The 14966-nt window shown below is 46.6% G+C and overlaps 1 protein-coding gene across 4 annotated transcripts in view; it reads right to left on the reverse strand.

Moving 5' to 3' along the window:
* Positions 1-8463: 8463 nt before the first annotated feature.
* The window catches only part of LOC143975801 (transcription factor COE3-like), a 261364-nt gene continuing 254861 nt past the window's right edge, over positions 8464-14966 (reverse strand). For all 4 annotated transcript variants that reach the window (XM_077478345.1, XM_077478343.1, XM_077478344.1 and 1 more), the window contains exon 16: positions 8464-11943. In XM_077478345.1, coding sequence (XP_077334471.1) covers positions 11912-11943 — 32 coding nt within the window. In that variant the 3' untranslated portion in view covers positions 8464-11911. The remainder of the gene's footprint in view (positions 11944-14966) is intronic.

Genomic DNA, 14966 nt, shown 5'->3' on the forward strand with positions numbered 1-14966 from the left:
ACGTGAGGTATCGCCGCAATCGGTAGAGCGAGAGCAATAATTCTAGCCCTAGAACGCCAAAAAAGGCAACCTGTAGAATTTTTTAAATGTCGCTTATGGAGAATTTTGAGGCTAAAAGTTTGACGCCATTCCACGAGCGGGGCGCAATTTTGAAGAGTGACATGTCGGGTATCAATTTACTCGGCGTAACATTATCTTTCACAATATAAAAAAAAAATTGGGCTAACCTACTATAAACGCCCGAGTGTGCATGTAGGATTGCCACCTGTCCAGGATTCACCCGGACAGTTCAGGTTTGGAATCATGTGTCCAGGTTTCAGACTAACTGAAACCCGGACACTTTATTTAGACTGGACTATGGCTTCCCAGCAGGGTTGCAGGGTTGCTGGCTGCAGTTGTCTAAGCCGGAAGTGTCTATTACACTCTTTTTCGCACTGCCCAAAGCTAGCACTAACAACCCCCCCCCCCAACACACACAGACGGGAGAAGAGAGAGGGCGCAATCTGCACCTCTTCCCCCCACCCCTACACCTCTGTGTCTGCCCACACTCCAATCCCCAGGCATGTGCCTCATAAAAGGAAAGTGGGGGCCAGAAGTTTGAAGTCCAGCAGCCTCAGATACATCTGGATTAGAGGTGCCAAGGGGTGAGTGAGCTCACCATCCATCCCTTTCTGTGAAAAAAAAAATAAAAATAAAAAAAATAAAAAAAAAAAATGCTGTGCTCTGCTAAAGTGTTCAGGTTTGACGAAAAGGTGGCAACCCTAAAGTTGGACATCATCCCTAATGGCTAAACCTGGAAGTTGAGGCCTTGTAAACAAAATGTAAATTGGGACCCCTGACCAGGCCAGAGCTGTAGTAAGGTGGATCTGGAGTGTTTACAGAGCAGCAGCAGCTCGTTGCCCATGGTGAACTGTGGGCCCCAACGCCGGGAACTAGCTCAACAATCCGAGCGCCAAGGTTCCCCCCAAACATGCTGCTGACTTCCTTCATGCTGTCCGAGTTGTTTTCACATGCCGGCTAACTTTTGTGGAGAGAAAAGCAGTTCTGAATTGAACTGGACCGGATGTGACGTCAGTGAACTGTCAGGGGGGGAGGGGATTTGAATTTTGAGACTGTCCAGCCTGTTTGTCAAGCCTGTACCAGCAGGGCTGTAAGTTTTTGGATGGGTCTTCACATCCCCCATGCACAAGCTTACCCGTGTACACCTTTATGCCGCGTACACACGGTTGGAATTTCCCACCACAAATGTTCAAAATGGAGCTTGTTGTCGGAAATGAACCGGATGTGACATCAGTGAACTGTCGGGGGGGGGGAGGGGTCTATGAATTTTGAGACTGCCCAGCCTGTTTGTCAAGCCTGTACCAGCAGGGCTGTAAGTGTTTGGATGGGCCTTCACATTCCCCATGCATGAGCTTACCCATGTACACCTTTATGCCGCGTACACACAGTCGGAATTTCCCACCACAAATGTTCAAATTGGAGCTTGTTTCGATCGTGTGTAGGCTCCATCGGACATTTTTTTCCGACAAACAAAATTTGAGAGCTGGATCTCAAATTATTCCGACAACAAAATCCGTTCTTGTAAATTCCGAGCGTGTGTGTACACAATTCCGAAGCAAAAAATTCTACGCATGCTCAGAATCAAGCAGAAGAGCCGCACTGGGCTATTGAACTTAATTTTTCTCGGCTCGTCGTACGTGTTGTACGTCACCGCGTTCTTGACGTTCGGAATTTTGAGCCAACATCCGTCGGAAAAAAAAACATGGATTTTGTTGTCGGAATGTGCGATCGTGTGTTAGGGTGGTCACAAAATACGTAAAGCGGCCTTGTAAAGGGATCCCAAAAAATGAAGGCTCTGCCTGTGAATACTTGCTTCCCCAGGTGCCCACTCTGCCTGAGGACGCTTTGTTCAAGTGATATAGACCTCTGATCTCTTCCTTGAGTGCTGATCTATTGGGTCTCCCTGCAGTGCTCAATTACTCCCCCTCATCACTACAGGATTCAGTGGTGACTTGGAGGGCAGTGGGAGGGAACACTAATGCCGTGTACACACGATAGGACTATCCGGTGGACAAACCTCCAGACTTTGAAGCGGAGGTCCGCCGGACTTTCCGAACGAGCGGACCTGCCCACACACGACCGGACTTTCCCAGCAGACTAGGTGCGTGGGACAAACCGCCGGACTATGGCCGGACTTTTGAAGTGAACGGACTTGCCCACACACTGAGGAAAGTCCATTCATTTTGAACACAGCTCCAGGTAGGTGGGACTAGCGAAGAAAGTCAAAGTCGCCGCCGAGATTGACACCTCGCTGGCCCCGTCACGTGGTATGGACTTAAAGGGGAAGCCTTACGCCGCAAAAACGGCGTGGGGTCCCCCCCCCAAGGTCCACATCAGACCCTTATCCAAGCACGCAGCCCAGCCGGTCAGGAAGGGGGGTGGGGACAAGCGAGCGGGCCTCCCCTCCTGAACCGTACCAGGCCACCTGGCCCTACCAGGCCCTGCGGCCCCTCCACCCCAAAGCACCTTCTCCCCATGTTGATGATGACAAGGGCCTCTTCCCGACAACCCTGCCCGTTGGTTGTCGAGGTCTGTGGGCGGGGGGGCTTATCGGAATCCGAGAGCCCCCTTTAATAAGGGGGGCCCCCAGATACCATCCCCCCACCCTATGTGAATGAGTATGGGGTACAATGTACCCCTACCCATTCACCTGTTCATAGCGATATTCCGTAAGTGTCTAAGGGCTGCGGGCTACGCCTCCCACTTCTTTCGCATTGGGGAGACCACAGAGGCTTCTGAGGCGGGTTTGGATGACGAGGCTGTCAAGCACATTGGTCGCTGGGATTCTGACAGGTTTAAGCTCTACATTCGCCCTCATTTGCTGCGAGATTAGAGTCAGGGGTTTCTGTTTGTCTGTCAGGATAGAGAACGTGGGGGGGGGGGGGGGGGATTGTGCTGTTACGTGTTTTGTTTGTTTCCTTTTTTTCAGATGGAGAGGTCGGCTTGGTGTGGATTCTGGGTCATTCATACGTGTTTTGGGGGACCATACGTGTTTTGGGGGGTAGGTAGCTGGGCATCCTCAGACAGGAAGCTCAGGTTCGGTGGATTGGGGTGCCGGATATGCTGTGGAGCAGGGTGGTCTCAGAGGTAAATCGGTTCTCTCATCTTGATAGGGCCCCTGACATTTTGGTGCTGCATGTAGGGGGCAATGATCTGGGAGCCAGGTCCATTGCGTAAGCCTATACACGACGTGAAATTTGACTTTCTGCGTCTACGCACATCATTCCCTGGGAATCTTATTGTGTGGTCCGATATGGTGGCTGGACGTCTTGGCGTTGGGCTTGGTCGATTAAAAAGGTTGACAAGGCCCCGCGTAAACGCTAATAAATAAAAATATGTGACTCCCAAGTGGGGTTTGGCGGTACAGCATAGGGAGTTGGGAGTGGATACCTAGTGGTATCTTCTGTGTGATGGGGTGCACCTTAATGCTGTAGGCATTGATCTGTGGTCCGTGGGGTTGCAGGAAGGAATCCAGAGGGCGTTGAGGATGTGGAGGGGCATGCAAGGGTAAGGCTTTCTCCCTTGCGTGTTGTGGCAGTGGTGGGTCTTTGGAGGAAGAGAAAAAGTCTGGAAGATAAAAATGGTCGGGACCCATCTGTGGTATGGGGCTCTCGGGTACATTCTGGTTAACGAGGGGTTTAACCTCTTGAGATCCGCGCTATAGCCGAATGACGGCTACAGCGCGGACCTGCTTTGCCGGGACTACGTCTTTTGACGTTGGCGCGCTCTGTGATCGGCGAGTCTATGAGACTCGCCTGATCACGGATCCAAGCAAAGGGTCGATCCCGACCCCTTGCCACGTGATCAGCTGTCAGCCAATCACAGCTGATCATGTGATACAACCGAGCTGGTAATCGGCTATTTTTCCTCCTCGCGCTGACAGCGCGAGGAGAGAAAAAAAAAGCCGATCACCGGCGGCCGTGAGAGGGACATCAGTCCAGATCACGGCCAGCGTATCAGTGCCCACGTGCCTCCTGCCAGTAGCCCCCAGATGATTAAAAAAGTGCCACCCAGCAGTGCCACCCATCAGTGCCCATAGTGCCACCCAGCAGTGCCATACATCAGTGCCCACAGTGCCATATATCAGTACCCACAGTGCCACCTATCAGTGCCCACAATCTGCCTCAAAAACATTGTTGCACCTCAGTGCCACATATCCGTGCCCATCAGTGTCATTCAGTGGCGTAACTAGAACCTTCTGGGCCCCGATGCAAGAAACCATGAAGGGCCCCCCTGAACCCCAGCCAGGGCCCTTCCCTCCGAGTCCGGCGGTGGAACTCGTGGGCGTGGTCACAGGTATGACCTTTGTAGGTATGACCACAGGTAGGACCTTTGTAGTTCCACCACTGGTATCAGTATTTTTTAATTTTTAGGTGCCCCATTGTGGCACTGTCCCTAGGCAGGATGGGGTCCCCGTCCCCAGAAGAGATGAGGTCCTTTTCTCCAGGGCAGATGAAGTTACTGCCCCCAGGTGAGAAGGGGTCCCTGCCCCCACATGAGAAGGGGTCCCTGTGCCCAGGGGGAGATGGAGGGGGTATGTAATGGTGTGTGGGGGATGGGGTCCTCTCACTCGCCATGACCAAGCTGTAGGCCGCGCACTCATCCATGTTGGCCTGGGCTCCATCCAGTGTGCTGGACGGGCAATCAGCATATCTCCCAGAAAGACCTTTCATCATCTGTGTATGACGGGGGAGGAGGGGGGCTGGCAGACAAGCCTGCAGTGTCCTCCGGGGGGCTCTCATAGGGCTGCACTGCATCTGTGTGCTTAAAGTTTGTTTACCCGGGAGAAGTATGCAGTGCAGTGTGGGCCGGACTGGGGGGGGGGGGGGGACTCTGGCTGGGGAGAACAGACATCGGACTGAGCGGCAATGCATGGAGCAGAAGAGGGGTACTCTGAGGAGCCGGCCGAGGACACAGGTCATGCAGGGAATGCACAACTAAAGAGCAGCCAGTGCGATAGTCGAGCATGGAGCTCTGCTAGTCACCCTCCACCTCCAGCCACCCGTGTGCATGGTGCACTGGTACCCCTAGCTGCCTATGCTGCTGCCGGCCATATGTAGAGGGGACTGCATGGGCCCCCTACATCACAGGGCCCGGTTGCGGTCGCAACTGCTGCACCCCCTATAGTTACGCCCCTGGTGTCATCTACCAGTGCCCATCAGTGCTGCCCATCAGTGCCCAGCAGTGCCACCTATCAGAGCCACCAATCAGTGCCCATCAGTCCCATCTATCAGTGGTACCCATCAGTGCCCCTTAGTGCCACCCATCCGTGCCACCCATCAGTGCCACCTATCAGTGGCCATCTTTGCCCATCAGTGCCGCCTTATCTGTGCCCATCAGTACTGTCTTATCTGTGCCTATTAGTGTCGCCTTAACTGTGCCTATCAGTGCCCACCAGTGCAGCCTATCAGTGCCGCCTCATCAGCGCATTTCAATGAAGGAGAAAAATGACCTGTTTGCAAAATTTTATAACAAACTATTAAACATGATTTTTTTTTTATTTTGCATCTTTTTTTGTTTGTTTAGCAAAAAATAAAACTCCGAGCTGTAACTAAATACCACCAAAAGAAAGCTCTATTTGTGGGAAAAAAATGATAAAAATGTCATTTGGGTACAGTGTTGTATGCCCGCGCAATTGTCATTCAAAGTGTATCAGCGCTGAAAGCTGAAAATTGGTCTGGGCAGGAGAGGGGTTTAAGTGCCCAGTAAGCAAGTGGTTAACTAGGAATAGGTAAAATGTAGGGCACTACGGATGAGGAGTATCGTCTCCGAGTCGGTGTTTTGCGACTGAAGGCCTAAGTTGAAAAAAAGTTTGTCGCAGTGACCGGGTTGTGTATTGTTGCCCTCAAAGACCACCAAGATTTAGTCTAACAATTTTGGCTGATGGTTATGTTTAAAGTGGTTGTAAACCCTTACAAACCACTTTGACCTACAGGTAAGCCTTAATCTAAATCTTAATCTTAATCTTAATCAAGCAATATCTCCTAAACCTATATGGTTTAGGAGATATTTGCCCCGAAAACGGGCACTGCTGTCTACGGCGCATGCGCCGTAGACAGCGGCGCGCAGGTGCACTGAGCACGGCATTCTCAGTGACGGAGCTGCTGCGTGTGTCGGCTCCCGTGCGCATGCGTGGGAGTGACGTCATTGCGGCTTCGCCGAATGATAGCGGCGGAGCTGCGAGACCCCACCAACAAGATGGATGCGGCGGACTACAGGGGACAGCGGTGACTTCGCTGGCTCCTGTGTCAGGTTAGTGACACATAATGGGCTACTATGTGATGCAATGCGATGCGATGCGATGCATAGTAGTCCATTATGTTTTGCCTTTGCAGGGAATGAAAGAGGAAGTAAACTCATCAGGGTTTACTTTCTCTTTAAGTATGTTATTTATTTGAAGTTATGTATTTTGCTAAATAAAAGGTTGCTATGGGCATTTTACTCCACAATACCTTAGTCACGCATTTTATTGGGTAATTGGGGGGGGGGGGGGGGGTTGTAGGTTATGGTCCAGCAGGTTTGGGCAATGCTGGAGGTTATCTGTCCTTCACATGTCATGTCAATATACGGCCACTAAACCCACACCGCTCATTGCGTCACAGATCTGATGTCGTTGCAATATGTCTGCTGTACCTCTACTACCCCAGACATCTTCCTCTGTGTGCCCATCTGAATCGGCTTCACTATGAGATTGATTAAAAGCTGAACCCCCGGGCAGATATAAAAGACAAAAAAAAATTAAAAATGCAGCTCTGTAATCATTAATAGATTAAATGCAAACAATGTAACCTGAATTTGACCGGGTATCGGCCTCTTGCACTCTCAGAGAGGGTGAGGGGGGAAGCAGCACCAAGAGCCAATCAGGTGTGCTGTAGGTGCACAAGCTTGCTGATAGGAGGAGAGAGCAAAACGATAGAGAGGGGCTTATCGCTGCAATTCCCCCTCCTTTCACTATCCAGTCACAAAGTTGGGATGGGGTGGAGACCTGTAAGTAAAAGTGAAAGTGCAGCAGTGAGAGGGCAGGTCCCCATCCCCCTTCCAGACAGGACTGTGCTGTGTGGCAAAGCAGTGTAAATCTGGATGGACATAAATATAAACAATTAAACAGGCAAAACAGCCCCCTCATATGTACTTTGTCTGGGTAGTTAGCTGTTAGCATAGTGTTCAACCATAAGGGAGAAGCTCCAGTCACCTAAGGCACTGTCTCTGAGATGAGAATAGTTTAGCCATTTTCTGTGCCTGAATATGAACCTCAAGCTCTATGTAGAAGTGAAGAGTGCCTGATGTAGCACCCCCCTAGATAGGTTTCTAGAAAGCTTAGGTAAATTGAGTTCCTTTCTGGCTCCCCTCTAATCAGTGGAGCGGTTTGTGATTGCTTTGGGCTGTTCTAGGCTTCACCGACTGCAGATTTGACTGTTTCCTTCTGCCTTCTGGAGGATTCAGGAATGTAGCGGGTTGGAAAAGGCAAATCAGCAGCCTGATGTTGTTTCTGCCAATCTCTGCTAGAGCGTGCCCAGAAGGTGGCTGGAAAGCTCATAAATACTCTGGGGTCTGAGGCAGCCCTGTTCTTGTGGAAGGAGAAGTTCCCAGCCTGAAGGGCCTCTGCCCTTTCTGGGCAGTGCAGCTGAAGCTTACAGGAGCTCATCGAGGTCCCGGGCCAAGTGCCGCAAGGGCTCGATAAAGCAGGGGGACACAGTTTGGAGACCACTGCCCTAGACCATTCATTTAGCCAGAAAGGGTGACTGTTGCTGTGTGCCTGGCTGCCACTACACCAATCTGGGCAAGAACCTGGGCCAAATCAGCGGGACTTTTCTGGGTTGAGTGCTACACCAATGCCCTGTACACACAACCGGACTTTCCACCAAAAAAGGAATCATTCTATCGGACATTCCGATCATGTGTGTGGGGCTTCATCTGACTTCTTCTTTCTAAAATTCTGACGGACCTAGAAATAGAACATGTGTTTCAAATCTATCCGCCAGAACCAGTTTCTATCAGGAAAACCCGCTCGTCTGTGTGCTGTTCCGACGGACCAAAAGCGACGCAAAGGGCAGCTATTGGCTACTGGCTATTGACCTTCTTTTTCTAGTTACATAGTTACTTTGGTGTGATCGTGTGTAGGCAAGTCCATTTCGGAAAGTCGTAAAAGTCGGAGTTCAGACCAACGAGAAGTCCACGCGTGTGTGTACGCGCCATTAGAAGAGCGAATGGCAGCAGCCAAAAGACCAAGTGGTCCATTAAGCCTTCCCCATTTCTTTTTTAAATGTTTTTCTTTAGGTTTTCTGGGAGAGGCAGTAAGCCAATATGATTCTTCATTACAATACGATTTACATGAGCCTTGGCCACAAGAGAGACTTCGATTTTTTTTTTTTTATATATATAAAAAATCATCGAGAGACTAGATTGAAATGGAAAGGTCATTTTTTTTTTTTTTAATCACATTAACTTACAAAATGGCTTTATAGCAATTATATATGTTATATCAATTTTTAACCAAGCTGCAGTTCTCCTTAATAAAACAAAAAAAAAATAAAAATAAAACAAATCCACACCTAAGAGCCAACTTTACTAAGCTTGGTGTCTGGATATGTTGAGCCCAGGCCATGCCCTTTTCTTTTTTTTTCTTTTTTTTTTTTAACAAGGTATTCACAAAACTAAAACCAACATAAAGTGTGAATAGACAAAACCTAAAAAAAAAACTGGGGTATCTGGCGCTACCTCTTGTTAGAAAAATATTACGAAATATTGCAAAATCTCCCAGAAAAGAATATATATTCTTTATATTCCTGTGTCTCAAATGATAATCTTAAATGTCTAATTTCCACCCCATGGAAATTAGACATTTAAAGCGGGAGTCCGCATTTTTTTTTTTTTTAAAAAAGCCAGCAGCTACAAATACTGCAGCTGCTGACTTTTAAAATAATGACACTTACCCGCCCAGCGCGCGCCCGCGATATCGGCACCCGAAGCCGATCTCTCGATCGTCTCTCGGGTGCTGCCGCCGCCATCTTGGGTATGGGAATCAGGAAGTGGAGCCTTTCAGCTCCATTTCCCGGTTCCCTACTGCGCATGCGCGAGTCGCGCTGCGCAATAAGGATGGTCCCCGCTGTCTCTGGGATCTGTGTGTTTTCCCAGCAGGCAGCGGGGGGACTTTCGGAAAGGGGCGTAATCTACGCCCCTTTCCGCAGAGAGCTATCCCGGAAGTGGATGCAGATACCTGTACTGTACAGGTACCTGCACCCCCCTCCCCCCTGAAAGGTGCCAATTGTGGCGCCGGAGGGGGGGGGGGGTTCTGATGAGCGGAAGGTCCACTTTAGGGTGGACCTCCGCTTTAAGATTATCATTTGAGATACAGGATAGTTCATTTATTAAAGCGGTTTGGTACCTAAAAATGAAACTTCATATTATTAAAATCACAAGATAGAATACTTACCTAAATGAACCCTGAAAAAAAAAAAATATTCTTTACTTTTATTTCAGATGTTTCTGCTGGTTGTCCTCCCCTGGGAGTAGGCGTGGTTATCGTCCTCGCAATGGTCCCTGGGAAATTTCTAAGCTATTTCCCAAGAATCCATGGGGGGACAATGAAATCTCGTGAGATTTCGTTAGGACGCCGGTCACGTGACGAGGGCGTGTCCGAATTTGCCATTTTTAAAGTGGGCAGGCAGCTGTATCTGCCATTACCACCATTGCACACTGAGCATGCGCGAGATGGAGCGGAGCATGCTGGGAGCCGAGCGTCATCGATATACAGGAAGTAAATGCCTGTGGGCTTCAGACGCCCACACTTAAAATGGAAAACGCCAGAGCACTTTTTTAAAAGTCATCCCGAGGAAAAGAATTGTCGCGCCGGGGGTCAAAAAAACGCCGGACGTGGATGCTAAGCGAAGGTAGCAGTCGCCCACCTGTAACACAGGTAAGAAAAAAAAAAAGAGCGGAATCCCGCTTTAAGTCAACGTAATATTGGGATTGTTGGTATCATCAGGGTTTACCCACCAATATATATTCTTTTCTGAGATTTTGAAATATTTCGTAATATTTTTCTAACAAGAGGTAGCGCCGGATACCCCAGTTTTTTTAGGTTTTGTTTATTATTGTGAAAACCACGTGTGGGGATTTTCTTTGTTGGGGGGGGGCTGCAACCTATTTTTTGAACCAATTTTTTGGTTCTATCTATCCTCTACCTGGAATACAGTAGCGCGGTTTTTCTAACATTTATAATAAAGTGTGAATAGATTTAAAAAATAAAATAAAAATAAAAAAAAGTTAAAATATTCTCAAAATGTATTTCTAAATTTGGGGTGGAATTTTTGTGGCAAATTGGCAAAAATTAAATTCAGCACGTTGGGCATCAACAATAAATTATGGAAGACGCAGTTTTATGAAAAATCCTCAAAACGTACCAGGATGTAAATGTAGGTTTTCCACCTTACTTATAAAATATTTGAAATATGGATACAAGTTTGTTGTGATAAAGGTAAAAAAAAACCCCAAGATAAATGGCAAAAAAAAAAAGTAAACTGTTCCAGATCAGGAGAACATTGGTCCTCTGGATCCCGAGTGAGGGACGCAATCAGTGAGCACAAGACATGTGGAAATGAGGGGTTAAGAACACACAAGCACACACAGATTCCATACGGGGGAAAATCTCTTGAACTTCAACCTTCCAAAAACTGTCTAATGCTTGAAGAATAAATATATGATATAAATAATATTATGACATCAACACTGAAGGAGTCTATCACTTTTCACCTTCTGTACCTAACATCACACGACATTGTTGCCTCTAACCTAGGCCCTCATCTTATACCTAAGGCCTCGCGGTCAGGACCACCACAAGCTCACGCTCCGGTTATGGGAGAGTATGACGGAGGATGTGAGGATAAGGACGGTAACTAGGTAGGAAAAAAAAAAATAATATTCTCCAATAATATGTAGAGAATCAATGCACTTGGCCCTGGCGGATGCTACAATCTTCATCTTGCGTATTACAAAAGTCAAAGGAAGCTATTTTTTTTTTATAGTTTTGGCCACGTTGAGTAATGGACGACCTCAACCGTTAACCAAACTGATGTTCCAGCACTCAGACATTGAAAGCATAATTTCATATAACTTATATAAAAAATCAAAATGAAGAAATAAAAAAAAAAAACAACTTTGAGTAACATTTGAAATGTCCAAAAAATTAAAAACATAGAAAGTGCAGTACAAAACAATCCGTTTTCTACCCTTCACCATGAAAGTGGTCAGTGGAGTTTCGAAGCTGGAAGGGGTCATCAATGGGAAGAACATTTTTGGGAGAAAGTCCTAGAGGCATTGTCCTCTTTGTGCATCATTCAAGACATCCCCCTTTGTGTTTTTTTTTTTTTTTGATGGACCCCATGGACACACCACCCCTTCCGATACAAGTCTCAGGCCTTATTTTCTAAGATCTCACTCAATCCAGTTCATCGAATTGGGAATGGATCTTCAGTGCATGTCAACATAGAAATGATGGAATAAGGGATGCTTCCAGTTCGCCGTGTTTGGTAGGAAATGGTCCACTGTACGATACATGAAAAAAAAGTTTGGTCCTACAAGTTTGTGTGTCCTTAAGAGAAGGAATGAAAAGGCACCTGTTGTCCTCTTCTACCTAATGCTCCTTCCTCAAAAAGTTAAGGGGATTATGCGTAAGTGGTATCTTCCATGTTTAATGGATCCCTCCGTATTACATTTAGAACCCTTTTGGAAAATAAGACCAGTCTTTGTTTTATTCAGTCGTTTCCCTTGATGGCATCAGGTGCTGGTCAACAGGTTCTTGAAGGAAGTTGTGGGATGCAGAGGTTTTCTATGGAGTCTCAAGTCACGCATTCTACATTGGTGGAACTATCAAACCAGTCATGGCTAAAGAGAAAGACAATAATGAATTAGTTACATAGTTAATCTGGTTGAATAAAGACACCAGTTGATCCAAAGTAAGGAAAAAAAAAACAATAAAGCATGATCCAATTTGCTCCAGAAGAGGGAAAAAAAATCCTTCCTGATCCCTCAAGACGCTATTGGATATTCCCTGGATCGACTTTACCTATAAATATTAGTATCCAGTTATATTACGTACATTTAGGAAAGAATCCAGGCCTTTTTTTAAAACAATCTACTGAGCTGGCCAGAACCACCTCTGGAGGGAGTCTATTCCACATTTTCAAAGCTTTTACTGCGAAGAAGTCTTTCCCTATTGGAGATTAAATCCCTTTTCCTCTAGACGTAGAAAGTGCCCCCTTGTCCTCTGCAACTAGTTCACTATATGGACCACTTATGTATTTATACATGGTGATCATAACAACCCTTATGTATAGAACCACCTCTGGAGGGGAGTCTATTCCACATTTTCGAAGCTTTTACTGCGAAGAAGTCTTTCCCTATTTGGAGATTAAATCTCTTTTCCTCTAGGAGTAGAAAGCGCCCCCTTGTCCTCTGCAACTAATTTCACTATATGGACCACTTATGTATTTATACATGGTGATCATAACAACCCTTATGTATGTAGCGCTGGCTCCTGACGAGCAGGCGCTATAAGTTAAACTTTCCTGAAACCACTGTTTGGTTTTGGGGCTAATTTTCTAAATTTATGGTTTCAGTAGCAGTCTAGCTGGGTTGAACTGGGTTCTCCTTGACCGCAGGTGTCGCTGTCACCGCCGGCAAGAGTAAGAACGCAGTCTAGCTGGGTGTATTGAATGCCACTGTTCTTTTGGAACCAGCCCAGTGGGAGTGTCCTCCTGCTGTGCATTCTGGGAGGTATTTAAGGTACCGACATCACGTGCTTCGGGGTTCTGTTCCAGAGAATATTTTCTGTCTGTTTGGTTCTGGTCCTCCTGACCAGCCCCCATGGCCCTCCTGTCCTGTGGTGCGGATCCATGCATTTCAAGTCTCGGGGTTGGCTAGCCCGAGGCAACGCAACTGCAGGGACAGGCCTGAATGGATTTTGGGGGCCAATTGATCCAAAGGTGGTCCGGTGCCATCTCATTCAAGGGAGAAACCCAGCAACTGGAGAAACCCCAGGGGAGGACTCTTCAGGAGAAGGCCATGCCCAAGGCTGGCTTCTCTGAAGGAGCCTGGAGGTTTAGTTGAAGGACACTACATGGATCTACACTCATATGGTATCGCCGGATCGGCTGAGAGACACTGGTACCGTATGATAGCTCTTTAAACTTGTCTGTGTCCCTCAGTAACGCTCACGTCTGTGGCAGAGACTTTCTCAAATATTCTACGCTCAAGTCTGTGGCAGAAACTTTACTTAACACCCTACCGGCTGCTAGGCCTAGTGAGAGGAGGTCTATCCGGGGGCTGTAAGATCCAGCTGTGGTTGCTATTCTCTGGATTTTTCTTATAAGAGACGTCATCATTTTTTGCAGTCTAAAGTGCCTGAACTTACTCCTAACCCTCTACCCTAAACTGAGTTCAAATAAATAACCCAAAAGAAGATTCAGTTTCAGTTTCCACCTTTCTTTGGGCCATCTACCACCATGGGAACCCCTTAGACGGAGAAGCAGTCAAGAAGGTAATGGTAAGCCCAATAAAACCAGCAGCTCCTTCAGGGGTCAGTGCTACATGTATTTATAAATGGAGATCATATCTCCCCTTATGTATTTACACGCGGTGATCATATCCAATTAGTGATACTTACAGGCATGTGGTATTATGAATAGTACATCTGGGGTTATGCAATGATAAAAGGTGACGTACCCTAATGGCGCGTACACATGGTCGGCTTTTCCAACGGGAAATGTTGGATGTGAGCTCGTTGTCGGAAAGTCCGACCGTGTGTACGCTCCATCGAACATTTGCTCTCGGAATTTCCGCCAACAAATGTTTGATAGCAAGTTCTCAAATTTTCCGCCAAGGTAACTTTGTTGTCAGAATTTCCTATCGTGTGTACACAAGTTCCCTCGCGCAAAAGCTCACGCATGTTCGGAGTCAACCAGAAGGAGCCGCACTGGCTATTGAATTTTCTTTTTCTCGGCTCATCGTACGTCTTGTACGTCGCTGCGTTCCCACGTTTGTAATTGTTGGCCAACATTTGTGTGACCGTGTGTATGCAAGAAAAGTTGGAGCCAACAACATTCGAACAAAAATCCACAATTTTGTTGGCGGAAAGTCCGATCGAACCAACCAACCAAATGTTACCTTTCTTCAGCAAAAAAGCAGTTAAAAATGGTAGATTGTTTCTGTGAGGCTGGTATATACTTGGTCAAATATTCAGATTTTGCTTATTTCAAAAGATATAAACCTAACATTCTTTTCTATATTTCTCTAGAGCTAGGCTTGAGTTTCTGCGTTCTCCCTTCTGGATTTTAAATTTTTAAAAAAAAAAATTTAAATTTTTGTTTTAATTTTTAATTTATGTATCTTTTTTAAATTTATTTCTCAGTTGATAAACACAAGCTTTGTGTCTCCTAAAGTTAAGCCTTATTACTCTAGAAAATTAAAGAAAATGCTTCCTACACACTATGTAAAATACGTGTCTATAAACTAGGATTTGGTGTATAACAATATCAGACCATAGTATAAAATGTCAAAAGTATAGAGACAGGACAAACTCCAATTTCATCAACTTAAATGAACTTTATTGTTCCACACAAAGAACACAAAGAAGTTTCGACTATACCCATACAAGCAGATGTCGTTGGAGTGTGGCCAGTCTATTAGCCTTTGACATGTAGAGAGCTGGGATGAGCTCCATACAGTTGCGCCTCCACCCATGAATGTGGGCAGACTCAGGACTAAGAAGCAAAAGTTTTCCCTCTAAATGCTCTTTGGTCTTAAATGGATTGGGTTTAACCTAAACAAAATTCTGAATTTCCCTGCTTTTATAAGTTCTCCCGTAAGGCTGTTGTGTACTGCATTGTGATTGAATTGCATTTACCACC

This window comes from Lithobates pipiens, unplaced genomic scaffold, assembly GCF_037356315.1.
Source record: "Lithobates pipiens isolate NorthernLeopardFrog02 unplaced genomic scaffold, aLitPip1_a1.2 Scaffold_13, whole genome shotgun sequence".
Taxonomy (NCBI): domain Eukaryota; kingdom Metazoa; phylum Chordata; class Amphibia; order Anura; family Ranidae; genus Lithobates; species Lithobates pipiens.